The 25875-nt window shown below is 43.9% G+C and overlaps 2 protein-coding genes and 1 non-coding gene across 5 annotated transcripts in view; 1 reads left to right on the forward strand and 2 right to left on the reverse strand.

Annotated features, from left to right (window-relative positions):
• Positions 1–926: 926 nt before the first annotated feature.
• TRNAQ-CUG (transfer RNA glutamine (anticodon CUG)) lies at positions 927–998 on the reverse strand. The gene has a single exon. It is a non-coding gene; the product is annotated as a tRNA-Gln (tRNA).
• Positions 999–5249: 4251 nt separating this feature from the next.
• The window catches only part of LIMS2 (LIM zinc finger domain containing 2), a 51134-nt gene continuing 30508 nt past the window's right edge, over positions 5250–25875 (forward strand). For 2 of the 3 annotated variants that reach the window (XM_053952063.1, XM_053952062.1), the window contains exons 1-4: positions 5250–5338; positions 19206–19365; positions 20257–20323; positions 20603–20723. In XM_053952063.1, coding sequence (XP_053808038.1) covers positions 5328–5338; positions 19206–19365; positions 20257–20323; positions 20603–20723 — 359 coding nt within the window. In that variant the 5' untranslated portion in view covers positions 5250–5327. Of the gene's footprint in view, positions 5339–8786; positions 8823–19205; positions 19366–20256; positions 20324–20602; positions 20724–25875 lie in introns of those variants that run through there. The other variant, XM_053952064.1, reaches the window with a different exon arrangement.
• Positions 21211–23602, reverse strand: GPR17 (G protein-coupled receptor 17). The gene has a single exon (XM_053952060.1). The coding sequence runs from the start codon at positions 23591–23593 to the stop codon at positions 22562–22564; it is 1032 nt and encodes a 343-aa protein (XP_053808035.1). The 5' UTR covers positions 23594–23602; the 3' UTR covers positions 21211–22561.

Raw genomic sequence — 25875 nt, forward strand, 5'->3', positions numbered from 1 at the left:
ACCCCCCTTGCAAGCAGCTGCAGTGAGCCCTGCCTCGCCCGCTGCGCTGACTCCACGGTGTACATCGAGCCTTCGCCGGTGGTGGTGACCTTGCCGGGCCCCATCCTCACCTCTTTCCCTCAGAGCACAGCCGTGGGATCCTCTCTGTCAGCTGCTGTGGGCAGCTCCCTCAGCACCTCGGGAGTTCCCATCTCTTCTGGGGGCTCCCTTGGCCTGGGGGGCTCAGGCCTGTGTCTGCCTTTCCCCCGCTGCGGTCAGATCTGCTGAGGCCGGCGCATCGTCCCCGCTGGCCCTGGCAAATGGGCCCTTCTCTTTCCCTCCCTGGCCCCCCACACGTGTTCCTTGGTCTCTGTTCTGTGCCGCTGCTTTTGCTCCTTCTCATTAAAGCCTTTGTGCAGCATTGCTGGAGAGTCGTGGTCGTTTGTTCTCCTCCTCCCTCACCTACCGCCTGCTCTGCAAGGAAGATCCTTGCCTCTCCCATGGCTACAAATGGAACCCCAATGATGGGGCAGTGCCCAGTGTTGGTAGAGCTCCTTGAAGGGATTGCAGGGCAATAGAAGGAAATTGGCAGGGAAAAGAGGAAAAGAAGCCACAGATGAAAGGAGCAAGAAAGGAGCAGCAGACAGGGCTGGGCATAGAAGTAAGGCCTCAGGCAGTAAGCTGGTGTTGCTGTGGGAACGATCCAGGCTGGGAACAGCTGCCCAGAGCTGTCTAGCCCAGTCTCCATTTCTGGATGCATCTGCCATAGGAGCAATGGTCCCAGAGCAGGCTCCTGTGCCTGAGCCGTTTTGGAGTGGGTGGTCTTGCAGCTCAGCTGCTGTGTGATTCATCAGAGAACACTGCACAAGTGAACCAGCAGCAGCCGAGGAGAGCTGTGAGTGTGCGGAGAGCATGCTGAGGGAAAGCCCGGGGGAACCAAAAGGGCCAGGTCCCACTGAGATTTGAACTCAGATCACTGGATTCAGAGTCCAGAGTGCTCACCATTACACCATAGGACCTCCTGCCCCAGACACCTCTGGCTCCTGTGCTCAGCCTCACTCAGCCTTGTCTTCCCCACCTTGCAGCAAGCCCTTTCCCACCCAGGGCAAGTTACCTTGGGAAGTCACCTTCACACTGCACAAGCTCCCTTGCCTTCTCTTCTCCAGCCCAAGACACTCCAGCCCCTTAAGGACTAATCGGACGGAAACATTGCTCCGTCTCTACAGAAGGTGAAGAAAGACCCAATGGGGAACCCAGGAAAGGGGCTGGAGCGGCAAGGAGAAAGGGCAGGGGCCACACCAAGGGCTCAACAACGACTGACCTCCAGCTCCTCTGAGGAACGGGTTCGCTCACTGCCTGGCGTGCCGGAGCAAGGAGGGCAGAGCCCTCGCTGGGAACTCTTCCCTCTCCCAAGGACCTTGACTGCACGGCAATCCCAGGGGCACACAAGCCCAAATGCCTCCTCCAAGCAGGGCTGGAGACAAAGCAAGGACAAGGCAACCCAGTGCCTGAGCCCCACTGCAACCCCAGCCTGATGTCCAGGTGTTCTCTGCCCACCTGGCCGCAGTGGCTCCCCACTCTCTGGGAGTCTCTGCAGGATCCAGGCCAGCTCCTGCACTTGGCTTTTGCCAAGGCCAACCTGGCTCAAAGCCAGGGTCTGCCTGCTGGGCTGGCAGGTGCCCGGAGTCCTGGGCAGGAGCCCGGCTGAGGGGAGCAGGAGCAGCGGCTCGACTGCTCTGCGGGAGAAGAATTTGAGGAGGGAAGAGGCCGTGCCCTTCGGGACTGGGACAGGCCAGGCACTTTGGAGACAGGCTGAAGAAATCTGGTGTACCTTGGCAGGAATGGCCAAGCCCTGCTCACCAGCTCTGCCAAGCACGGCCCCACAAGCCTCCTGCAGCACTGCTGCTCCCCACTCCTGCTGCCCGCAGTCTCCACTGCCTCCTGCTCCTCCAGTGCCCACAGGCACTGCCTCCTGCACCGCCACCACCTCACACCCTGGCCTGGCTCCTGCTCCTGTACCTCTCACACTGGCTGGCCCCTCCTTCCAGCCCCTTGCACACACCCCAGCTCCAGCTCCTGGCATGTACCTGTGCTCCTCTGGCTCTGACACATGGGCTTGGCAAACTGACACTGCTGGGTGCTCATAATGGAACCACTCCAGTTCTAGACTGCAAGTCCTGTTTCACCGGGGAATCCTCCATGGGTCCCTGGCCTTTCAGGAAACCTCTTCAGTGCTGTGGCTACTCTGCAGAATGGAATACCATCCGGAATATTTACGTGTTCCAGCAACGGTGCTGGGGGTGCCACAAGCTTCACAGATGTTTTAGAGTTGTGGTGGCACCAGGAACCAGCTGCGTCCTGGGCAGGCCAATCCCTAAATGCTTTCCAGGAGAGATGTCACCCACAGCACCCAGTGTCTCCTCCACTCCCAACACCCAGCCACCGCTAGCCAATACCAGTGTCCATTTGGAATACCTGCGTTGAGCACATGTGGAGCAGCCTGAGCCTCCTTTGCCCCTGCATAGGCCTGGAGGTGCTGTCCTGTGCCTGGGAAGCTGGGGATTGAGCTGCCTGCAGTGAAGGGAGGAATACTTGTGTGCCCATAATATGCAGGGTCTTGTGGGGGAAGCTGTGCCTGCTGCTGCACAACTCCACGGCCACCTCTTGGCTGGGCCAGGTGGCAGGGGCAGAAGAAAAGGAGAGCTAGGGCCAGGTGTGTCCAGAGAGTTACAGGCAAACAGTCTGAAATTGTTGGGTGAGGCAGCCTTGGGGAAAGTGTGCCCTAGCAGAGAGTGGTTTCTATCCATGAACCTCTGAGTTATGGGCCCAGAACATTCCCACTGCACCACTTTGCACCTCCCAGGGTTTAAATTGGACCGCCCCCAACCCAGTCTGATGCTGCTGGCCCTCACTCTCTCCCTTCCTCCCTGTTCAGCTCTAGACACTAGACACACTTCTGTCGTTCCTAGACATGTTAAGCTTTCTGAATAGATTTTCTACAAGATTTTAGACCCTTGCCAGTGCTACCTGGTTCTGCCCAAAGCCCCTAATGTGTATAATTTTTAAAGTATTTAATATAGTAAGCAAGAAAAAACATGAAGAGACAGTCCTGCCAACATCCATCCAGAGACTGGATCCTTCTGGTGGTGGTCTGAGGGCATGCTGGCAAGGTGTCAAAAGTCTTCGTGTGGAATTCTGTTCCTGTTTACAAAATGCAGTGACAGCCTGCTCTAAATTGTCAATCCCAACAGCTGTTGATATGGCTCCCATTTATGCCTTTGAAAATTGGACCAAAGATTTTGCAATGATGTTCAGAAGATAGAGCATAGCAATATGATACCAATTATGTAGCCCCAAATATGGCAAGAAATAGTACAATAAAACTTGTCTTATTGACCTTTTTTTTCCTGCTTTTTTCCAGTTTATTCAGAAAATTGAAGGTCTCTTCTGGTAGACACTTGCTTGTCTGCTGCTCATCTGAAGCACTTCCCACGATGGCATAGACACTCAGTTTAAAACACAGCCAAAAACCTAAGTGATATTAATTCAAGACTAAAGTATTCAACACTGAATCAACTCCTGGAAAGTCAAGCTTTCTATCCTGGAAAGACAAGTCAAACAAGTGAAACAAAAGAAAACTCTTGTACCAGTGCATCACAGCTGGGAAACATCACAGAGAAAACACTAGTGTTCACTTATTGTGAAAGGTTTGACTTGCATCTACCTCCCTGACTGTGCCCCAGGCAGGTCTGATGCTGCTTCTGCTCTGCCCTGAGTTCTGGCTTTCTCATTTGTGTGAATTCTTTCATTTGTGTAAGTTTTCTCATTCCTATGGATGCAAATGTCTGATGGCCTGGTTTTGCTGGCTGCCAGGCTCTCACCAGCATTCTCGCACTCCAGCTCCTCAAGAGGACAAGCCAGGGGGAGAAAATGAGATGAAAACTCCTGTGGGTCAACATAAACACAGGGAGATCATTGACTGATTACCATGTGGGCAAACCAGACTGATCTGGGGAAAAATTAACTTACTTCCTTGCCAATCAAAATAGATTGGACAGTGAGGAATAAAGACATAATTATAACACCTTCCCCCCACCCTCCTTATTCTTCCCAAGCTCAACTTCACTCCTTCAGTCCCAAATCCTCCAACTCCTCAATGAACAATTAGGAATTTTTTACTTTTTTTTTTGTTGATTTTGTTTTACTTTGAGTTGTTGTTTTGTTTGCCTTTCCCCCTCTTTTTTCCTGATTAAAATATCTCCACTCAAATTTTTTTGCATTTTTGCATTTTTACTCTTCCAATTGTTTCCTTCATCCTATGAGGAGGGATCATTTTACTGAAGCCAGAGTTTCATAAAAGGAACTAATCAAAATCTAATACTGCATGGCAGTGTGGTGTTTTGCATTAGGATACCTGGCTAACAGTTACTCAGACAGTGATGGGAGGAACAATGTACAATTTTAAATGTTTACTGTAGGGATGAAAAATGAGATTGTTTGGACACCAGAAAACACAGAGAGCACAGAGAGAGTTTCTATCATCACTATCAAGATGCAACAATACATGTAACAATGGTCACGGCATACCAGGCTATCTCACAAGATGAAAAAAAAAGTTTGAAATTGCTTTTGGTCAGAAGCTTCCTATGGCATTTGGTGATTCATTTTACATCAGAGTATGCTTGAACATGGGCAAGCAGGGATGACGTTATCAAAAACATCGCATTTGGAGGGGCCCTCCTTGGGGAGCGCGGTCCCTCATCCTTTAGCAGCAATGGTTGCCATGACCACTTTCTAGAAGCCTTCCAGACCTATCCTCTGCACCCCGAGGGTAAAACGCCGGAAAGTCACTTCCCCTCGCCGCGGGGCTGTGTGCAGGGATGAGCAGCGCGCAGACAGGCTGGAAGCTCGCTGCTCTGATCTCAGGAACGAAGTCCCGAAGTCAGTGCGGTGTATGTGACTGCGCGCCAGGCAGCGGCTCGGCCAGCGCTGCCCCCTTCACCCCACACTCATAGTGGCTGCCATGTGTTTACTGCCAGGTGGGGCGAAGCAGCTTCGGCGGCAGGGCAGGGGCAAGCGCCGTGCCTGTGCCTGTGCCGCCGCCGCCGCCTCCCCCGTCCTTCCGCTCCGCAGCCTCGCCATTCCATACTCCTTTGCCTTTATAGGAAAAGTATGCGCAGGTCCGGGGGGGCTGCCCTGAGTCACCGAGGGCTGCGGTGCCCGCCCACGCCCAAGGGGCCGGGGCCGCCGCCGGGGCGGGGTCAGCGCTCCCGCGGGGGCCGCAGCGCCGGGGCCGAGCCGCGCGTCCCGCCCCGCAGCCCCTCGGCCGCAGCGCGGGGTTCGCCGCCATGACGGGCAGGTGAGGCCGGGCACACGGGATCGGGCGGGGGTCTGGGCCGTGCCCGCCTTCAGTGCCCTGGGCCGGCCCTGACGTGTCGGGAACAGCTCCTTCTGGCCCCGGGTAACGCCACGGGGGCCTGGCGGGAAGGGTCAGGGGAGAACCCTTTGCTGCTGGGAGGCCTGGGCGGAGCGGGGCACGCTCCGGCCCGGCGTGCAAGCTGGAGCTGCTCCGCTGTGCCCGAGCCCTGCACGGGGACACGGCGGAGGGCAGAGCAGCGGCAGAGCTGGGCGGGAGCAGCTGCAGATGTGAGCTGTGCTTGCTCAGCGGCCGGGCTCTCTGGCCGCACGGCGTGACCCGGGCTGGCAGCCTGCGCCCGGTGTGTCCGCACCGCTGCCCCGTCGGGGCCCTTCTCGCTGATCTACGCGCAGCCCCTCTGCCCTCGCTCTCCTCTTCTTCGAGCTGGTCTTGGAGTTAACATGTTCTGGGAACTATTTAAATCTGGAGCTTGAGTCACCTCTTATGCTGTCTGACAGTGGAGAACGCTGTGAAGCAACTTAATTGACAGTTGTAAATGAGAAGAGGAGTGGGGAAGGCATTTTCTGGCATGATGCGAGGGTTTGCACAAGTGCTTTAATGTCACTTTTTTGTCCCATCTGTAAAATAAAACCGAGACGTTATAAGCAGTTTGCGAAAATAAGCTTGCTTTTGTGAAATGTTTTGGAGATGAGAAGCATGAAGAAGTATTACTACAATTAGCAAGGTGCCCTTTTTAGGACACTCATCCTCGTGAGTCCTGCTATGTTACTGTAGTTCCAAAGCATTGTTCTTCGTGATTAGGAATACTGAGATGGATTCAGAGCACTTTGTGTATAAATATTCACTTTCCTTTTGTGTCAAGTCTTGATGTTTGTATTATGCAGCGTTTTCTGATCATTCAAAGTGGATCCTGGTTAGTGGGTTGTTTGGTGTGAGAACCTGCTGAATAATTATATATGCTCATTTATGATTTGGGATTGTATTCTATTTGGTCTCTGTGATGACAAATTGATGCTCTTGTGTCATAATACATGCTCAAAACCCTTCTGGGTTTTGTCTTGTGTCTTTAATGGTCCCTTTTTTATTTTTCTGACATGTGGAACAGGTGTGTATTTACAAGTTTACATTCATTATCCTACAGCTATAGGAATACTCAGGTGCCTTAAATGTTCACAGGTCATGGGTACCCATCCAGCTCTTAAATGGAGAAAGGATGGAGAAGACTTGAAAAGAACTGTGGCTATATGAACCCAGCTGATTTTATTTTTTCAAAATGGAGTGGCTTGGTACTGTTCAGAATGACAGGCTTACCTTGGGTGAAGTCACTCAGGAGGACAGTGGGAAGTGCTGGTGGACAGTAATCTTTTGTCTTCTCTCCACACTGCCTCTGAAACTTGCCTGTTAAAGTGCAACACTGTTCATTGGAAGCTCTGACGTGAAGTGTGAGCCAATGTGAAGGTGGACAATTCCAGGGTAGCTGAGATACTGCAAAGTGGGCAGTTCAAAGTGATGCAGGACTTCTGTTCCCTTTTCCTTGGGTTTACTTCAGAGGGTTGTTAAAATGAGCAGGCCTTGGCTTTAGCTTGTGAAAAGTGAATGCGGGTGTTATTTGATGTTTTCAGAAATGTTTGTCCTGGGAAGTTTGTCAGCTATGAACATTTATTTCTAAAGTTCTGTCTGCTGTCGTTCCCAGGACAGGACAATTAACTGAAGTTGTCACAGCTGTAACTCAGCTGGCTGTTTCCTTGTTAATAGTATCATCCATTTAGGGTAGTAGTTTCCCAGCAAAGCTTTGCAGTGTCTGTGTAAGGTTGCACTGCTCAGCACCTTGCCTGGCCGATGCCATTGACAAGCACGGTGTTCAGTGTTGTTTTTCAGGCTGGGACAGACTCCTATGGCATTGGAAAGAATTCAGCATTGAGAATGTTCTTCCTTAGATCCAGCTACGGGTCACTCTGCTGAGTGCTAACCAGATGTTGTTCCCTGTTTGTTATCTGGGAGTCCTTCAAGTCTGCTGACGTTATGTAGTCAGATGTTCTCCAGCTTTTGGGACATGGGATTTTCAGGGTTCTGGGAGGAGATGAACTGCTTCACAGCTGGAGCATCCCCACAATATCCAACAATGGGAACCTTCCTGAGTCAGGAAGGGGACATAAGTGTCCCTTTGGTCTTGAAACTATTGACACAGGGAATGATTGTGTTGTTTTACAGTGTTTTAAAGTGAAGAAGACTGGAAAACATGGAGTACTGAAACAGTATTCTTTTTCACTTCACCTTCCTTATAAAGTAGAAATATGAAAGGGCTCTCTTCTAGATACTCTGATTACAGATGTATTATTATTATTAAAATACATGAAAAATAACTCCATTTTCATTGTGTTCTGTCTCATTTGGCTGCAGAGGCATCTCCTGAATTTAAAAAAACTGCAGTGATTTGATGTATTGATTTTTGGCGTTAGGGAAAAATATAAGTCCAGGAAAAAGAAGTGCACAGCACATCTTTCTTTTTGTGTACTTATAATAAAAAATTACTAAAATTAGGTGACTATCTAGCAGATGAAATGCAAATCTTAAACATACCACTAGTTACATTTTTACAGTGTGAGGATTGTGTTTTGCTAGAGAAAACTGATAACTAGATAATTGGATTTTAGAAATAGTATTTGTGACTGCCAGGTCTGGGCTGGGCTATTGGGGAAATAGAGGAGGAGAACCACCTCCCTGGCCTGCTGGCCACACTCTTTAGTTTTATGAGGTTACGTGTTGTTTTAACTACATTTAAAAATGCATTCTGTATAAGAGATAGTGTATTAGATGTAAGAACAGTATGTTTCTAAGCAGTCTTTCTGTGATTTTCAGTGTTGATAAATACAGTTGGTGTGATTTTTTGGAACATTTAGAAGTTAACTATGGTACTTCTTACCAATAAATAAGGGAAGACGGCTTCTAGAATTGTATTTGATGTATTTAGTGCATCTGTTCAGTTTGACTTTTGCCTTTTTGAGGATTGTTGGAGTTTGGGATGGGGTTGATTAATTTTGTTTGGTTAGCTGGATTTTGTTGTTTTATTTTTCTTTGTCTTCATGATGGGCTTATTCCTAAGAAAGAAGATCTGTGAATGACCAGCAAGCAAAACATTGTCAAATGCCCACAGTAGAAACTAAACAAAAATGGAAGAGAGTTTACTTTAAAACTTTGCTGCTGTGGTGTTGATTAGAAAACTCAAAGGTGAAAAATGCCTGGGCTGTTTGGAGTTGCCTTTAGAAATTAATCTAATACAAAGCCCAAGAAAAAAATATTTCCCAAGTGCATGTTTCAGAGCATGATTATCTTCATAAGAAATTTTTGTTATCACTATACTTGGTCGAATTGGGATCTGGATACGCCTATGTACTTCCTGTAGTCAACAAAAGAAGAGCAGCTGCATTTACAGATATGCTTATTGATTGTTCCTAATCCAGTGAAGGTAAGAAATAACAGTATATTATTTTCAATTAGGCTAGCTGGTTAGATGCTTTTTTAATTCAGTAGAGAGCTGCTGCTGCTTTACATGAAGCAGTTGTAACTAAAATGGTTTGAAAGAGGAGGGAGTATAAAGGACAATATTACAAAGGATTCTTGGTGCTGAGTGGACAATACCTGTATTAAATATATAAGATATATCTTATCTTATTAAATATATAAGAGGTATGTTATCTCTCTGAGTTAAAAGCAGCCATTTCTGCTCTTCTGGGTTGAAACTGTGGTTTTAATCTTAATCTTTCGATCTAAATTTGCTCTCTGTTGCTCTCTAGATAGAAAGGTCCTTAGTCTGTTCTAGGGCCATAGAGGTCCTTCTCTGAGGAAGAACCTGAAAATGCCTGAAAGAAACCTGGCTGCTTTCTTCTCTGCTTTGGCCCAGAAAATAACCACCTGTAAGAGTGTGGCATCAGCCCTATCTCTTCAAAGCAATCTATCAAGAGGGAAAGAAAAAACAAGCCCATGCACTTTCACTGTGTGTGTGAGGTGGCAAGAGAGGAGTGAGTGAGTGAGCTTGTGTTGAGGGATAGGAAGACAGGATGTTTGCAGTTGAGATTTTGGGGTTTTTTTTCTTTAATTCCCTCATCTTCCCTTTTGAAGAAGACAGTCATAGTTTCCATGGAAAACCATTATTTGAAATTTGATTATTTGAAAACCAATAGAATCATGTCATATGAGTCAGGTAAAATCTTAAGTGTTTGAGAGAGAAGGAGGTTTTTTGTCAGATTGCTTAAGGATAAGGGAGATTATTGTTGTGGTGATTTAATACTTTGCTTTTTGCTAGAAGTAAAAAGGTGATTTAATCTTACATTTTAAAAATTGTTTATTGCTCTAAAATGTCAAAGATCAGCAGAGACATCCAGTATGGGAGGACATTTTTCTTTATTCCATTTGTATTGTAAAATAGAAATGGATAAACTACACTACATTCTGAAAGAAATGGTAGTGGCAGATTACTGTCAGGTCAGAAGCTGAAACTCTCAAGGAAATGGGGAATGCATTGTGGATTTTAAGGCTGCTGATTTGTGATTTTAAAAGTATTTTGTTTTTATTCATGCCTGTTCTACTGGGCCCCAGTAAACCCTTCTGTTTTTCTTTAAGTGTCAGAAGGGATTCCTGCTCATTAATATTAATTTAGAATTCATGAAGTCATCAGTTCTCTCATTTTTTTCCTCTGTAGCTTGCCAAGCTGTATTTCATACTTATGCTACAAAAATCCTCTTTTTTTTTTTTTTTTTTTTTGTTTTTGTTTTTTTTTTTTTTTTTTGTTGTTGTTGTTTTTTTAGTTTACTAAAATGTAATTTGTTAGTAATGACTCTTACGATATCTTTCATGGTAATGCTTGAAGGCCAGAGAGCTCTGGAGCCTGGAATGGCAAGTATGTTCTTCCTCCCTGCTTCCTGACCCTCTGCTGTGTGCGACTGCTGCCGGCTTTGCAACCTTGTTTCTTGGAATATGCTTTGTCCAAGTGGAAGCAACAGCTCTGTTGTTTACAATATCCTTAGGACGTGGTGTAGTACAGCAGCCTGCAGGGAAGCACTTGGAGATGCCAGGGTCAGATACTGATGTGCAGTAAACTCTCTAGTGTTTGCTATCAAGAGCCCTAGTAATCTGCTTTCCCTTTCTGCATTTCTCTGTGCTTTGATCAGAAAGTTTTCTTGATTTAAGTGTCTTAATTATGTGAAGACTCAGGATTTTTTTTTTTTACCTCACTTTTGGCATTTATACAGATGTGTTCTACAAGGCTAGGAAAGAATGAGGGGTTAATGTAGCCCTTAGTGTGCTGCATTAAGTAGATAGTTCCTAGTGGAATACAGGAAAGAGGCTGTCAGATCTTTAAGAATATGGCAGAATGGCAGACAGGTTGTAAGAAGCAGTGCTTGATCGGGTGTCTATGCATCCTGCTTCAGCTCTTCTGAAATGTAAACGCAACTCCCCAAAGGAAGGTGACTCACTGAGCATCGGTGCTGCTGGTGTTGCTCCAGTTGTGTCCCTGCATTTCCCTGCAGAGGGGCCGTGGGTGCCATGGCCGGCCTGAGGCTCCGGGGGCTGGCAGCCTCCAAGCTTTACCAGCGCCGGCAGGATCGGCTGAGTGGCACCGGGTCACTGCTGAGCAGCAGGACAGACACGGCAGCTGGGATTCCTGGGTATGTCTCCAAGAAGAAGGGAATGGCGTTGTTAAAGCATTTTCCAGGATTTGATAGATTTTCGGTTCTGGTGGTGGGGCTATTTTATTTAAAGTAAGAATTGTTGACACAGGGCCAGAGGGGATGAGGTCAGTTTGTTTTCATTTCCAAGCAGATTAAGAAGGAAAGAGCTTTCCTGATGAGAAAGCTTTCAGTTTTTAACAATAACAGGAAAGCAACAATGGAGAACCGTTCCCATTTCAAGCTCTGTGCTAGACTGTTCAGAACCAGCATTAGTGCTTGTGTTGGTTTTGCATGGCCTGGTTTTTGGTAGTGGGGGGGGGGGGGACGCAGAGGTACCTTCTGTGAGAAGCTGGTAGAAGCTTCCAGCAGAGCCAGTCCCTGATGGCTCTGAAGATGGACATGGCCAAGGCTGGGCCAGTTAGAACTATTGGTAATGCCTCTGTGATAACATATTGAAGAAGAAGATCAAAACAAAGTGGAGCACAGCTTTTTCTAGCCAGAGAAGAGGAGGAGGTGAGAATACATGAGGGAAACACCATGGTCACCAAGGTCACTGGAGAAGGAGCGGGAGAAGGGGCTCCAGGTGCTGGAGCTGAGATTCCTCTGCAGCTTGTGGTGAGACCATGGTGAAACAGCTGTGACCCTGCAGCCCATGGGGATCCACGGGGGATGCAGAGATCTACTCACAGCCCATGGGGGAGGTGCCCACGCTGGAGTGGGTGGATGCCTGGAGGAGGCTGTGATCTAGTGGGAGACCAGGTGGCGAGACTGGGCCCCTACTTGCAAGCTGGAGGAGGACTGCACCCCATGGAAGAGTGACCCATACCGCAACAGTTTAGGGAGGACTGCTGCTTGTGAGATTGGAACCACATTGGAGAACTGTCTCCTGCGGGAAGGGACCCCATGGCGTAACAGAGGAATGACTTCTCTTACTGAGCAGTGGAAGAAACTGTGGGTGATGAACTGACCAAAACCACCATGCCCTGTGTCCCTGCACTCTCAGTGCGAAGGAGGGAGGTGTTGGGGGGGAAAAAGGTGTTTCAAGGGCTTATTTTACTTCTTCTTATCCTCCGCTCACTTTTTTAGTAAGAAATTCACTTTATACCTCTAAGTTGAGCCCGTTAGCCCTTGGAGTGTTTTCTCCCAGTTCTTATCTCAACTTATGAACCCTTTGTTTAATTTTTTTTTCCTCTGCCCAGCTGTGGCAGGGGAAGATGAGTGAGTGACTGTTTGGGTGCCCGGTGCTTAGCCAGTGTCAAACCATGACAGTGCTAGTAGTGCTGATGGTGAAGCATTTAGGCACTGTGGGAGTAAAAAAAGGGTGAAATGCAGTCATTTTTCAAAATGTTGATAAAATTCTATCATTCCTTGGGTTTTAGGGTTCAGTAGTCAATTCTTTACCTATACTGTTAACAGCGAGCTTGTTAATTTTAATTTTTGTAAATAACTCCCATCCAGCTTCAGAAACCGAAGCTTTCAAGTGTAGCTGCTTCATGAGAACATGTAAACCAGAGCTTCTTAAATCTGTCCTGACAATTCCACTGCTTTATGTGTCATTACTTTTTCCATGCTTCACATTAAAATTTTACTCCTGAATTTTCATTAGTTAATGTTGTGCAGGAGGTGAATTGTAGGCACACAGTTTGTGGTAATGGCCAAGCCTCATCCCCAATGGGCACAGCTGTGAGAAGCAGTGAGCAGCACTGACAGCAATGAGCCATGGGGTGCCCAGGGGCACTGACCAACCTCCAAAGGGAACAGAGGGCACACAGGGGCACTGCATGAACATGAGGGGATAAAAGGCTGGGCTAAAGAACAAGAAGGGCAGATGCCTGAAGCTTTCTGAAGTGCTGTGATGTTACTCTGTATGAGCAGATGCTTGAAGCCTTCTGAAGGGGTCTGGTGTTACTCTGGATGGGTTGAAGCTTTCTGAAATTGTGTTGTGGCTGTCTCAACTGTGATATATGCCACGGCAATAAATTAGCAAGAGCTAAATCAAACTTAGTCTCTTGCATTTTGGGAGAACTGTGAGCTGCAACAGCAATATGGCATCTGAAGTCTGTGTCACTGGAGAGAGCAGTGAGCATCCAGGAGAGGTAGTTTTCTTTTTCTAGAAGTCAGTTCTGAATTTGAGACTTTTCTTAGCAGGAAGTAGGCCTGATACCTGGACATGAGGAATTAGTTTGGCCTCTCAATATGAATCGTGCATCCTTCATGAAAACCCTCCTTTTCCTGCTGTTTTCCTTTTAGCTAATAGCTCTTAGTTAGTTGGTAATTTTTTTATTTTTCCTACAAGAAGCTATGGGTGTGAATGTATGAGAATTTAATGAGGAGGGGGGGCTAACAAGGTGGTGAAAGAAATGGTGATGCCATTGAGTGGAGACAATGCTGGTCAGGAAAAGTGAGAAGCATGGAAGAGGCCCGTGAGAGGAAAGAAAAGCGCTGAAAAAGCAGATGTACAGGTAAATTGAGTACATTTTTCACATCATACTTCTTCAAGCAAAGTAAGCATAGAGCCTATATATTTTGGTTTTATTGAGCACAGTGCTGGAAACTTCAATCCCTTTGAGATGTTTCTCTCCTGAATTATTATATTTTATCCATGAGTTTTGAGCTAGTAATTTTTGCTTCTCCTTCTTGATAGACCTTGATGGTTTACGTCCTTTCTTCAGACAAAGAAGAGTAATCCAACAGTAGTGCTGCTGCTAGTTGGTGATAATTGATAAATACATGTGGGGAATGATCTGTGTTGTCAGTGCTGGTAAAGAAACATCACATTTAAGCTCCTTTGAGATAGTGGAAGTGAAGTAGAGAAAGCTCTAATGTGTGTAAGGAGTTATTTATCAAATAGACATTCTGGGTGAAGTGGTACATGCTTGATAATAAAAGGATGGTTTTCCTGTGTAAGAGGAGTAATTGATTTGAAACCTGTACATTTTTTATGTTGCTGATATTTGCCTGGGCTGAGTGAACACTGCTACCTGTGTGTATTTATTGAGTAACCGGTCATGATTTACTGGCAAGTAAATGTCTTGGTTTTGAGAGGGACTCCCAAGTATCCATGGCATAGGACTTTTTTCTGTGTGACTACCAAGAGACTTTTGCTGCTAGTCTCAAAAGTCTGCCTGATTGCAGCATCCTGCAGGCCAAACACACGGACCTTGTACTGTGGCCTCAGCTGCAATATGTGCAATGTTTTTTTAACCCCTCCAATTTCTACTTAATTGCAAATTGCTGTTACAGGTAGGCGCAAGGAGAGATTTTTTTTTTTTCCATATTCTGACCATAAGTTGCATTTGTACATTTTTCTTAATTTTGCTTATCCCTGTTCTAAGTAAGAAAGAAAAATGTTTATTTCACTGAGAGTTTGGAGTCTACATGATCAAGGAAGATATACTGAGCGAAACACTATTCATTTCTTACTTAGTCAGTGAAAAAATACTTAGCATGAACTGAAAATTCAATGCAAACATAAGAAGAAATGCTGAAAATGTTAAGCTATGCACATAGTTTGCCAAATGCACAACAAATCATACATTAAACAAATGGGAAATACTTTTTTCCAGAGTTTTATGACAAGTTTAATAATAACCAAACCAAAGAAGTTAATTCAGTCTGGGAAAGTTGTCTAGATAAGTCAATTGCAGCGAAGAGATTTTGGAATGATAAGGTTAGTTTTGGGCTGTTTTTCAGCAGTAGTTCATGAACTGCCACCCTTCCTCTTTCTTCTGTCTTTGCATTAGTCATTATCTGTGAAATTAATCATAAAGTGTGGTATTGTCCCAGCAGATTTCATTTGTATCTTTGTCAACATTGAGGACCTTGAGCCACTAATGCTCAGCTGTGCTGTGGGGGTGGGAACCAGCCCCTCTCCTGGACTGCTGTCATTTTTTGTCTTGGCTGCTGCTGTCTGTGGCACAAACAAGTGGTGATAGCTCTTCCAGTTTATTGTATCTGTCTGTGCATTCATACTAGAAATGTAACCATATTGTGATATTTTCTGTATATTGCTCCTACTGGTAGACCAGAATGAGCAGGAAACACATTTTTAGGGTTCCCCAACATAGGTTTTGCTCTCTTGCTGCGGTTTGGTTAATGCCCTACATTCTTGTATCTCAAATTATTGTCTTTTTTTCTTTTTGTATTATCTGCAAGGTTTTGGGTCACTATTAAAGCAATTCTTCATTCAGCATTGTGATGGAAAACTCTGTGTGACACTAAAACCAAAAAGGTTTTGAAACCAATTAAAAAAACCTTTTTTTTTTTTTTTTGACTGGGCTTTTCTGACAGAAGCACTCACTCCTGCAGTTCCTTTCCTTCTGAGGCAAAATCTGAGACTGTTCATCTGTTCTCCTGATTGTCCAGTTGTCTGGTTCATTTTGTCTTGTAGCCATGTTTAAAATAATGAAATCTGCAAATGTGATGGTGAAAGCTGGAGCTCCTCTTCTAATCTCTTAGCAGTGAAATTACTGTATTTGCTTCTTTTTCCTTAATCTGTCACCAGTGGTAGATCCCTGTGAACAAATTTTTTCAAACAGGGGTAATATTGACTTCAGTGATAGAAGGAGGTAAAATGCTTTCAAATATTCCAGTAGTGTTTGTACCTGTGGCACAGAATGGGTTTCCTAGATAATGTCCACTTCTTTTAGAGGAGGAATTTTTGTTTCTCTCTTTTTTTATTCCTTTTTTCTTTTTTTCCCCTCATTTGGCACCTATGCTGGTACTTTATAGTAAATATTTCTGAGAAGTTAAAGCATGAGAATTCTAGTTATAATGGTAAAAACATAACTTCTGTAAATCAGGTACTTTGTCAAACATAATTTGTTAAAGATACAGCACATAATGATGAAAGATTGGGAAAAGCATTGTTTCAACGCTGGTATTTTTTGGGGTTGTTCAGGACAGGATAACTTCAGGATGCTGATCTCATAGTGTTTTAACAGCCTTTCCTGTCTTTGTGTCACCAGCTTATTGTTAAAACAGAGGAAGATTCTCTATTTTACTGAATAGCAAAAAATCGATGAGCAAACAGAATAGAAGAAGTACTTTATATTGGGGACTGTCTTTTGTGGGAAAGATTTGGGTGTAAATATCTGATGAGTGGCACAGCAAGTCCAACTTTTGAAAAGGATGGTTGTGGTGTTACTCTTCCTTCCTCCATGCTGCCAGCAGAAGTGCTTTTGCAGTAGTATAGCAAACTGAACCATAAAATTGCTGTGAATTAGCAAGGTGCTCCCTCTTCCTTCCAGCTTTGGTTAATTTTAACCTTGAGCTAGTTGAAAAAATGCTTGGTTTTGTATAAACAAGAGGGCACACAGGGGTGTGTACTCGGGGGAAATTAAGAAATTGGCAAATGTTGAAGTAAAACCTTTGAATAAATGCAAAGTCATATCTTTGGGGCAATGCTGAAGTGGCAAATTGCAGCTTGAGTGCAAAACAATAAAATGTCTTAAGTGAAAATGGATGCAGAGTTATAAGTGGAAAAAGAGCAAGGGTGCAAAGCTCTCGGTGTGGATTGTCAAAGAGCTCCAGCTGCTGGTTTGCCTTACAGGAGATCCATGGTGGGAGCTGATGTGGTTCACTTGACTTCTGGTAGTCTGGCTCTTACCAAAAGTTTCAGTTGAGTTTTAGCTGAAGCAGAGAACTGAGTTGTTATTTTTTATACTAGTTCTTTCATTTATATTTTCATGGACTAATAGTTTCTCTCATCTGCATAATGAGTCACACTCATTAGCTCACTTGTGTGGACAGCTCAGATTGTGTCATGATCATCTTTCTTATGCCTTTGAGGAAATCTTGTCAGCAGCAGCATCAACATCAGAGGAGTCCTTGTGTCCTCATTATCTTTCTTATCAAGACAGCAGTGGGACTTGTGTGGGAATCCCTCCTGGTGTGTCTGCTGTGCAGTGTCCCAGCTGCACTGCATTTCAGTGTCTGCTGTGCAGTGTCCCAGCTGCACTGCATTTCAGTGTCTGGTGTGCAGTGTCCCAGCTGCACTGCATTTCAGTGTCTGCTGTGCAGTGTCCCAGCTGCACTGCATTTCAGTGTCTGGTGTGCAGTGTCCCAGCTGCACTGCATTTCAGTGTCTGCTGTGCAGTGTCAGCTGCACTGCATTTCATGCAGGAACGTGGCTGTGCAGGTTGCAGGCTGTAGTTGTTGTGAAATGCCATTGTGTGCCAATGTTGATATTGGCACTGGCGAGTCCCTTTGGAGAAAGAAAAAAGGAAGAAAATTAGGGGTTTTAAAAAGTTGACTTCTTATTTATAAAGGAAAACACCCAACAAACACAACATAAGATGGTGCTTTGCTCTTAGTGTCTAGTGTGTAATACTTGCTGGTTTGCCTGGGTTTTTCTCATAGAGGAGATTTTTCACTATGATGATAGCAGTCTTTATTAATCTTGGCTGTTGGCTAGCTGAAGTCTTGGAATTTAGGAACTGAATTTTTTCAACAGGGAAAAAGTAATTGAAGTGAAAATTGTATTTTCAAGTCCTGGTACACATTTGTGTGGTGTAGCTGGAGGGGTGGTGACTAAAAACCAAGCCAATAAGGTGTTGGCTTTGCTGCAAACACTGATGTTTTTGTGCTGACCTATTCCCTTGGCACTGTGCCAGGATAAAAAATATTTCTTTAACCTATGATCTCTAGTTTATGAAATTACAGGATTTCCTCTTGTCCATAATTCCAGTCCATGTCTGGTTTTTTTACGTATCCTTTGTACTGCAAGAAGGAAACAAGTTGTAACAAATTTTTGCTAAATTGGTACTCCATTCTTGAGACTATTGTGGTCTCTCTTGGTTTTTGCCTCCTTTGGAATTGCAGTGTAGAAAGAAAGTCTGGTTTTACTGAGGGGTTGCTCTAGGTCACAGCCTAGGATGTGCCCTAGGGGTCCCCTCTGCAGAGGGGAGACACTTGGCTCAGCTCAGCCAGGGAATCAGGGCTGGTTGTGCTGCCTCAGGAGTGTGAGGCTGCTCCCTGCTCATTCCAGTTGTGCTCAGGGCATGAAGCCCTGGAATACAGACATTGGCCTGGTTTTGGGGGGGATGTCTCTGACCAGAGGAAAGGGAATCTTCTGCTCCTGGAAAAATTTATTGAATCACTGTTTTCCATGAAGAGGTGGGGAAAGTAGCATGTTGGGCTGTTGAGTAACACAAACAATGGAAAATCAGTTCAGAGTAACTTTGAATCTAAAAAGAGAAAAGAGCTTAGTAAGGCAAGCTATCTTTCATTTTATGCATACATTACCTACCTCAGGAAAAGTACTATACAAATAGTTTGGAGATTTTTTTAAATGGTGGCAGTTTTTTATATTTCCACCTATTCCAATCATGGAATTCAAAAGGTGTTCAGAAGGCATAAAATAGTTTTTCTGTATCTAAAAATGTAATAATATTGAGGTTTTATACTATTGAAAGTCTGGTGGTTAAAAGAAAGATCACACTGCAACATGAAACTGAGATGTATCTTATAATTTTTCCCTCCTAGTTTGCACACATGATAGACATTTTTAAATTGCATTAACTTAGATTAGCACGCTGGCAAGCATGAAAATTTTGTGGAAGAGATTAGCATGATTCCTTATTTTAGGGTAGATCAAGGAAATATCCTTTATGTGATTTCTAAGTGTGGCTTGGGCAGGAGGGGTGGGTTTAGCCTCATGTTCTGAGGGAATGAAGCTGAGACATTGGCCAAGCCAGCTAGAGGAACTTCTCCCTGCCCATAGCTTTGTAATGCTTTGACAGTTTGAACTAATTTGTCAGAAGGACAGGGGATCGTAGAGGGGGAAATGTTTTGTTACTGTGACAGTGAAGGGGAGAGTGCAGTGGGATATGAGTGCTTATTACATATCAGAAGATTCATGTCCTGAGAAGGCCCAAGAAGTCAAGGTCATTAGGTTTGCTGGTCTCCAAACTGCTGGTTTGTGAAAAATTGTGGGTGTTTGCTATGAGCTATTAGCAGGGTGATGTAATGGGGTGAAATATTGGTGAAGTAGCCAAAAGTGTGCAATAGGTACATCTGCTACTTGACCTTATCTGCCACATATGAGTTGTCAGAACCTTATTTCTAACTCATGTCAGTGACTCATTAACTCATTGATTTTTCTTTTTCCATGTAAAAGGGAGTTTAAAGCAGCTGGAATGTTGTGTTTATGAATGTTCTTACTCTTGTCTTTATTCCAGTAATATGTCTGATGCTCTGGCAAATGCCGTGTGCGAGCGCTGCCAGGCGCGGTTCGATCCCGCAGAGAGGATTGTGAACAGCAATGGGGAGCTCTATCACGAGAGCTGCTTTGTCTGTGCTCAGTGCTTCCGGCAGTTCCCAGAGGGACTCTTCTATGAGGTGGGTTCTCAGGCTGGTGAGAAGAGAAGAGAAATAGCTCTGGTAAAATGCAAGGAATTTTCAGCTTTCTTGCGTGTTTAATTTCTTAGCCCTAAATAATTGTTGCCATTTTTTTGAGGAGCTTCCAAGTTAATTTCCCTCTTTTTCTTCTCATGTATTCCTTCGGTAATAGCAAAAGCTGCTCTTTGGGTAAGACATTTCAAAAAGAAAATAGTGTTTTGTTAATCATCACAGAATGACAAAATGGTTTGGGTTGGAAGGGACCTTACAAATCATCACATTCCAAACCCTGCAATGAGCAGGGCCACTTTCCATTGGACCAGGTTGCTCAAAGCACTGTCTAACCTGGCCTTAATATTTAATTAGACATAAGTAATTTTTTTGTCTTTATTTTTAGACATATTGTACCAAACTGTTCCAGTTGGGCAGCTGAAATACGTGAACCCATTTAAAAGCTAGGCTGAATTTTTTTTTACAGAATATGCACAAGTACATATTTTGAATGACACATTGTTTTAAACTTGATGTATTTTATTTTGATGTGAGTTTTAGCCTTGTGTAGGAGGAATAGTAGTTCTGAACTAAACTAAAGCAAAAATGAAATTAAAAGCAACTATAAGAAAGGGATTGGGGTATTCTTCAGGATTTTTACTGTCTTGTCGCGTCATTGCTATTAATGTAGCTGTGCAAATTCACCATGAGGGTGAAGCCATATGTGGATATTTCTTTAATGAGAACCTTTAGGAGTTGAAAAACAGGTGTGTAGGGGCTAGAACTGGAAAATGTGACTGACCTTGACTAAATGGTCATATCAATAGAAAATCATGCTGAACTGTCAAGATGTAAAAGTAGTTCACTTATTCATGAGGGCTCCTTCTCTCTTGTTTGCAGTTTGAAGGTAGGAAGTACTGTGAGCATGACTTCCAGATGCTGTTTGCTCCTTGCTGCGGGGAATGTGGTAAGAAGTGGCAAATATCAACACCAGGGCTGTGCAAAGCTCACAGCATTGCTGGGACATCCGGCCTTGGGCTGGGATTGTTGGGGTTGTTTTAAGGAGTCAGGAGCTCTGGGTGAGAACAAAGCAGTGATTTTGGGTTATTCTGCTTGTGGGAATAATTTGGAGTTTTTTCAAGTTAGACTGTAATAGTAATTTTGAAATTAAAGTGGAAGGACTGTAAAGGATAGTAGATTTTGATAAGACTGTTTTCTTCATGCATCTCCTGGTTTCCTTTTGCAGGCGAGTTCATTACTGGGCGTGTTATCAAGGCAATGAACAACAACTGGCACCCAGAATGTTTCCGCTGTGAGCTCTGCGATATAACCCTTGCTGACCTGGGTTTTGTGAAGAATGCTGGCAGGTAGGATGGAGCAGGAGGTCAGAAAGTTTTATCAGTATATTATTGATAAAGCTGTGAGATGCTGAGGGTGGTCAGTTAGTTTTACACTGAGAAGGAAAGCTTGAAAACGTACAGAAGAAACTTTAGGAATAACTTGTTAGGTGAGAAGTTCTTCATCCAGTGAAACATGTTCTTGTTTCCAACAAGAAACTCAAATTTTAGTGGCTAGTAAATGTGTTTTGGAAGAGAAAGGGATTTCAGGCAGAAGACAGCTTTCAGGGATTTCAGGCAGAAGGCTGCATAACAAATGAGAAAAAGGGATTATGTGATCTCAGGCAGGCTGTTTATCAAGTAAGCTGCTGAGCAGGAAATCAAGATGTAGCAAAAGGCCAAAAGAATAACACAATGATTACAGCAAAGTCTTTTCAGCCTGTGATTCCTCTAGTCTTCAGAAATCATTTGTTTTAAATGCAGAAATACAAAAATGAATCCTAGAGGTCGATTAATGCATTTAATTCAGAAATAAGAAATAAAAATACAAAAGAGAGCTTATACAAAAGCATACCATTATAAGAAAATAAAACAATCCAGCAGTTAGCAGACAGTGTTGCACAATTCAGAGTTAATTTTAGGCTTTCATATGTTATGAGCAAAGCCTAGTAGTTTCCTAGAGTTTATATTTTCACTGACTAAATGGTGAAGGAAGGAAGAAAAGGTCATATACTTCTATCTGTCCAGCAAGGAGTCCTCTCAAGTCCCTCTTCTTTTTCATACTGCATGCAGCCTCTGTGCCTTAGTTTTTGAGCTGGGCAAAATTGATTTTCTTTTGGCATCTCATCTTGCTAGAATGGGCTGTTGGAATAGCACTTAGGGTGTTTTGGGGAAGCAGTCAGGATAAAAGCAGTTCAAGCAAGATAAAGTATGTTTGATTTTGTAATTTGTGGACCAAATCTAAAATGGTAAGGAACTTGTTCCCAAAAGCATAGCAAAAAGAGGTGTGTGAATCTCTGTAACAATATATTTCACCTGCCACATGGTTTCCTATAATATTTATATCCATAGTATTGAAGCAGTCTTTTACTAAATGTTACTGGAAATTCTTGTGTTCTTTTTTTTTCCCTTTTCATTGTACCTGGTCTACCCTAGTCTGCCTGTCACTTCCAGGCATATTCTGCTGGATGCAATTGTTATCAGTGAGAATAAAGATAATCCCTTCTTTATCCATAGTGAAGGAATAAGTCACAAAAAAGAACTGTAAACCATCTTAAAGCTAGGAATCTTTTCTGTCTGAATTCCTGTCCAGGCTGGGTTAGTTGCTTCATTCTGGTCTCTTTTCTTTTTCTTGACACCATTTAGTGCCAATTTTCTCTCTATTACACATAAACGCTTTGAATTCAGAGACTTGAACAAGATGTGCAAATGTGGAGGTTTTTTTCATCAGGCAGGTCTATCTCAGGAGTGGATCTCAACTGCTGGCACAATGTGAAATTTTAAATAAGGCTGTATGTGTTGTGCAGAGGAAGTACTGAGTGCTTTGGGAATTAAGTTCTTTGAAAAAAAATTAATACATGGGTCCATTTCCCTCAATGTCCCCTTCCCTATTCCTAAGTGCTCAACTCTCAGTTTCATTCCTTGGAAACCAGAAGAACTGTCCTTCTGTTTGCAGTTTCAGCAATACAAACACACGTGTTCTCTGTGGTCGAGGGTTTCTTGTTAATGGCTGTCCCATAGAAACAACAGAACTTCCCTTCTCAGGATGAGTTTGGCTCTGGTTGGACTGTCTTGCTGCATATTTGTGCTCTCAGCTGATTTTGGTGGAAGAGAGTGTTCTTAAGATGAAGCACTGACACGAGTCATGTTCACAGTTCAGATTTAGCACTTAGTGAGCTTTCATTTGTCTTACCCTCATATGTTTGAGGCAACATTATGGTCTTTTTAATACAAAACAGATTGCACAGCGCCTCACGGAATTTCTCAGCTACAAAAAAATACATGATGGGGTCGAAGGCCCCGTTGAGGCTGGTGAGGCAGGAGGTGATGCGGTTGCTGAGGGCCAGGAGACGCTGCGTTTCACAGGAAGCTTTGGTCCCGTTGTAATGGAGAATATAAATGTAGCGATTGACGTGGTAAGGTACAAAGCAAATTAGAAAGATCATCAAGACCATGATGATCATTTTGACAGCTTTTTCCTTCAGGTGTTTCTCAACTCTGTTCCCACTCTTCAGGCTCTGGATGATGAGTAAGTAGCAAGTGACAGTAGTAATAAAGGGGAAGGTGAATGCCACTGCTAAGGACACGAGGGCGTGGCGTGAGGCCTTTTCTCTGTAGAGCTGCAGGCAGACAGTTGTGTTTTTCATCTGGACCGTCTGCACGCTGAGCAGCAGAGGTGCCATTGCCACACCAACGATGACCCACAGAAAGACGCATGCCACGTGGGCATAGCGGGACCTGCGGAGCTTGATGGACTTCACAGGGTGCACAATGGCCAGGAAACGGTCAACGCTGATGCACATCAGGAAGTAGATACTGGCATACATGTTGAGGTAAAAAAGGAAGCCAGTGAGTCTGCATGGGATCTCACCAAATGGCCAATGGTTACCAGAAAAATGGTACACCAGCCGTGTGGGGAGAACCAGCACAAAGGACAGGTCAGCCACAGCAAGGTGCATCAGGAAAATGTTGGCAGGTGTGCCTGACTTTTGGTCCCGGATGAAAAGCCAAAGAGCCAGGGCATTGCCAGCAAAAGCCAGGATGAAGTCCAGAAAGTAGAAAGTGGCAAAAATCATATTCTCAAGGTGTGTCTCTTTGCCACATTGCTCTGATGTTTCCAAACTGAAATTTGATTGATTTGAGCAGTTGAAGAGTAGGCTTGAAGCTGCAGGCCCATTCATTTTCCCCCACAGTTCTGAAGAAGAAAAAGCCCTAAATGTGAAAGAATTAAGAAATTATATTACTGAAGAGCCTGGATTTGTGGAAAACAAAACAAAACAAAAAAAAAAACAAACCCTGAAAGACTGAAAAACCCACGTATGAAAGTCAGCAATGTCTCCTGTTTGCTAGCATCGGTGTTTGGTATGACAGGTCAGTCTGAATTTAAAGGTTACATTAGAATTCTGAATACCCTCTGCTCTGCTGGGTTTACCAGAGCAGTAATTCCTGTGGAAGGAACCCCAATGAAGAGCTGCCTAGCTGGTGATGAGCTTGTCTCCAGCCCATGCTGAGGTCAGTTTTACAACCAGGTAGTGAGATGCTTGTGTGTCTGGTTAAGAGGAGTAGGAGTGAGTTCTGTATATCTAACTCAAAAGTACTTTGCATGTTTCAGTTTGAAAGCCTGATTTAGGACTAAGGAGTTCCTCATGAGTCAGCTTTTCTGAGCACAGGTATCTGTTGTAAGGTGATCCAGCTTAGAATATCTGTCTTGTTTTTAAAAGAGATAAAAGATAGATCAAGTATTGCTGTTATTTAAAAAAACCACAGGGTTCCTGAAAACCTTTGAGCATTATTTTCAAGTCCTGTGTTTAAGGCAAATGCACCTAGTTCCAATATAGGAGGAAACTTTTCAGATAGGTAGCAGCATCTCTTTTGACACTGAACTGACCCAGGGAAGATTTTAAATAATGCCCATGCTGTCAGTCACCTCTCAAAAGTGTCATCCTTCCCTGCAGATTTATCTTCCACCATAGCTCTCTCTTTTCCTGCCTCAAAAGCCTGAGCTCCACTGTAGCTTATCCAGGGCCTTTTCCAAGTAGAAGCTTAGCAAAACTGGCTTAGCTTTGCCAGTCTCTGTTTGCAGTGTCCTGAACAGCATCAAGAAGTGTGATAGGATTTTCTGAGCACCTACCCATGGCTTTTTATACATTGCTTGTCTGTGGGTATAGGTGGTAGGGAAATGCAGGTGGTCTGAAATTCCAGCATTGTCTCTATTACTTGAATTCCTCAGAAGTGTTACAGTCTGTGCAGCAGTACCTCTATATTGCTCACCCTTGAATTTTGTACTGACTGACCATTTCTCCATAATACTCAATGCATCTTTTAATACATCCATTATGCACTGTGTCCAGCTCCCCTACAGAATTCATTGTTCAGATGCCTAAAAATATTGGGATCATAGAGAACTGAAATGGATTAAGGTCAAACAAATATATTGGAAAATGTAAGAAAGCTCCCAGGTAATTAATATCTTCAGTTTGGCTGCTGTTACTTCCAGGTGAACAGAAAACTGGAATAACTGGAGATTAATGTTCTGGGAGATCCAGAACATTAATTCTGTTTGGTTCACAGTTGAAGAGACGAAGTCAACAGCAGGGAGATTGGATGAAATTCAGAAATTGGAAGTTCTTCCTGTGGCCACAGAGGGCCCTTCTTACTTCATGCATTGCTGGATACCCTTCTGGATTTGAGTAGTTATAACAAGTTGCTATCTTGCCATTATTTGCAATTGCATGTGCAAGGAAGACTGTACAGTCCTTTTGTTCTTATCTGTAAAAATACTTGTGAAATTGTGCTTTTACATACAAAAGGAAAATGCCCTGCTGATTTTTTTTTTGTGTGTGAAGGTTGCAAGTTTACAGAGGAGACCACAGGTTTTTTGTTTATATTATTCATTTGTCCCTTACAAAGTAAAACCTGCAAGTACTCTTGAACCCAAGAGTTTAAAATTTGTATGGGGTAGTAACATTGACTCACATACTTGTCCTCCTTGGATGGAATTAGTTTAAATATGTATTTTTCTGTTACATACCAAAAGAGAAACACATGAGACTGTGCCTTTTTACTGGCTGTTAATTTATGATGGTGCTTATCACCTCATGTTCTAGCTTTTAACCCTTTTTTTTTCATGTCAGGCCCATTGTTTAATTATGCTTTTCATCTGTAAAAAGTGTAGATCAGGTGATCTTGTGTACACACCTGCTCAGGATAGTCTTATGGCTAAATGTTGCTCTATCCATGGTTGTGACACCTGAGCAAGCAGTAAACACTGGCTTGGAGCAGCTGAAAAAGCAGAAACCAGGGTTATCTGATGGAACAGACTGGGATGGCTCCTGTCTTATTGATAGTGCTTTAAATCAGTTCCCAAAGTGAAGGAGTAAGCAGACTTTTCCCTGTTTACAAGCTAATTATTAGGGGTTTAACAGCATGGTACACTGAACCGATTCATTTGAGTTGATTTCCT

The sequence above is a fragment of the Vidua chalybeata genome, chromosome 10 (assembly GCF_026979565.1).
Source record: "Vidua chalybeata isolate OUT-0048 chromosome 10, bVidCha1 merged haplotype, whole genome shotgun sequence".
In the NCBI taxonomy this organism is placed as follows: Eukaryota; Metazoa; Chordata; class Aves; order Passeriformes; family Viduidae; genus Vidua; species Vidua chalybeata.

Bases quoted from the DNA above. Each gene is read 5' to 3' on its own strand.
- GPR17 (XM_053952060.1), bottom strand. From the start codon at position 23,593: ATGAATGGGCCTGCAGCTTCAAGCCTACTCTTCAACTGCTCAAATCAA.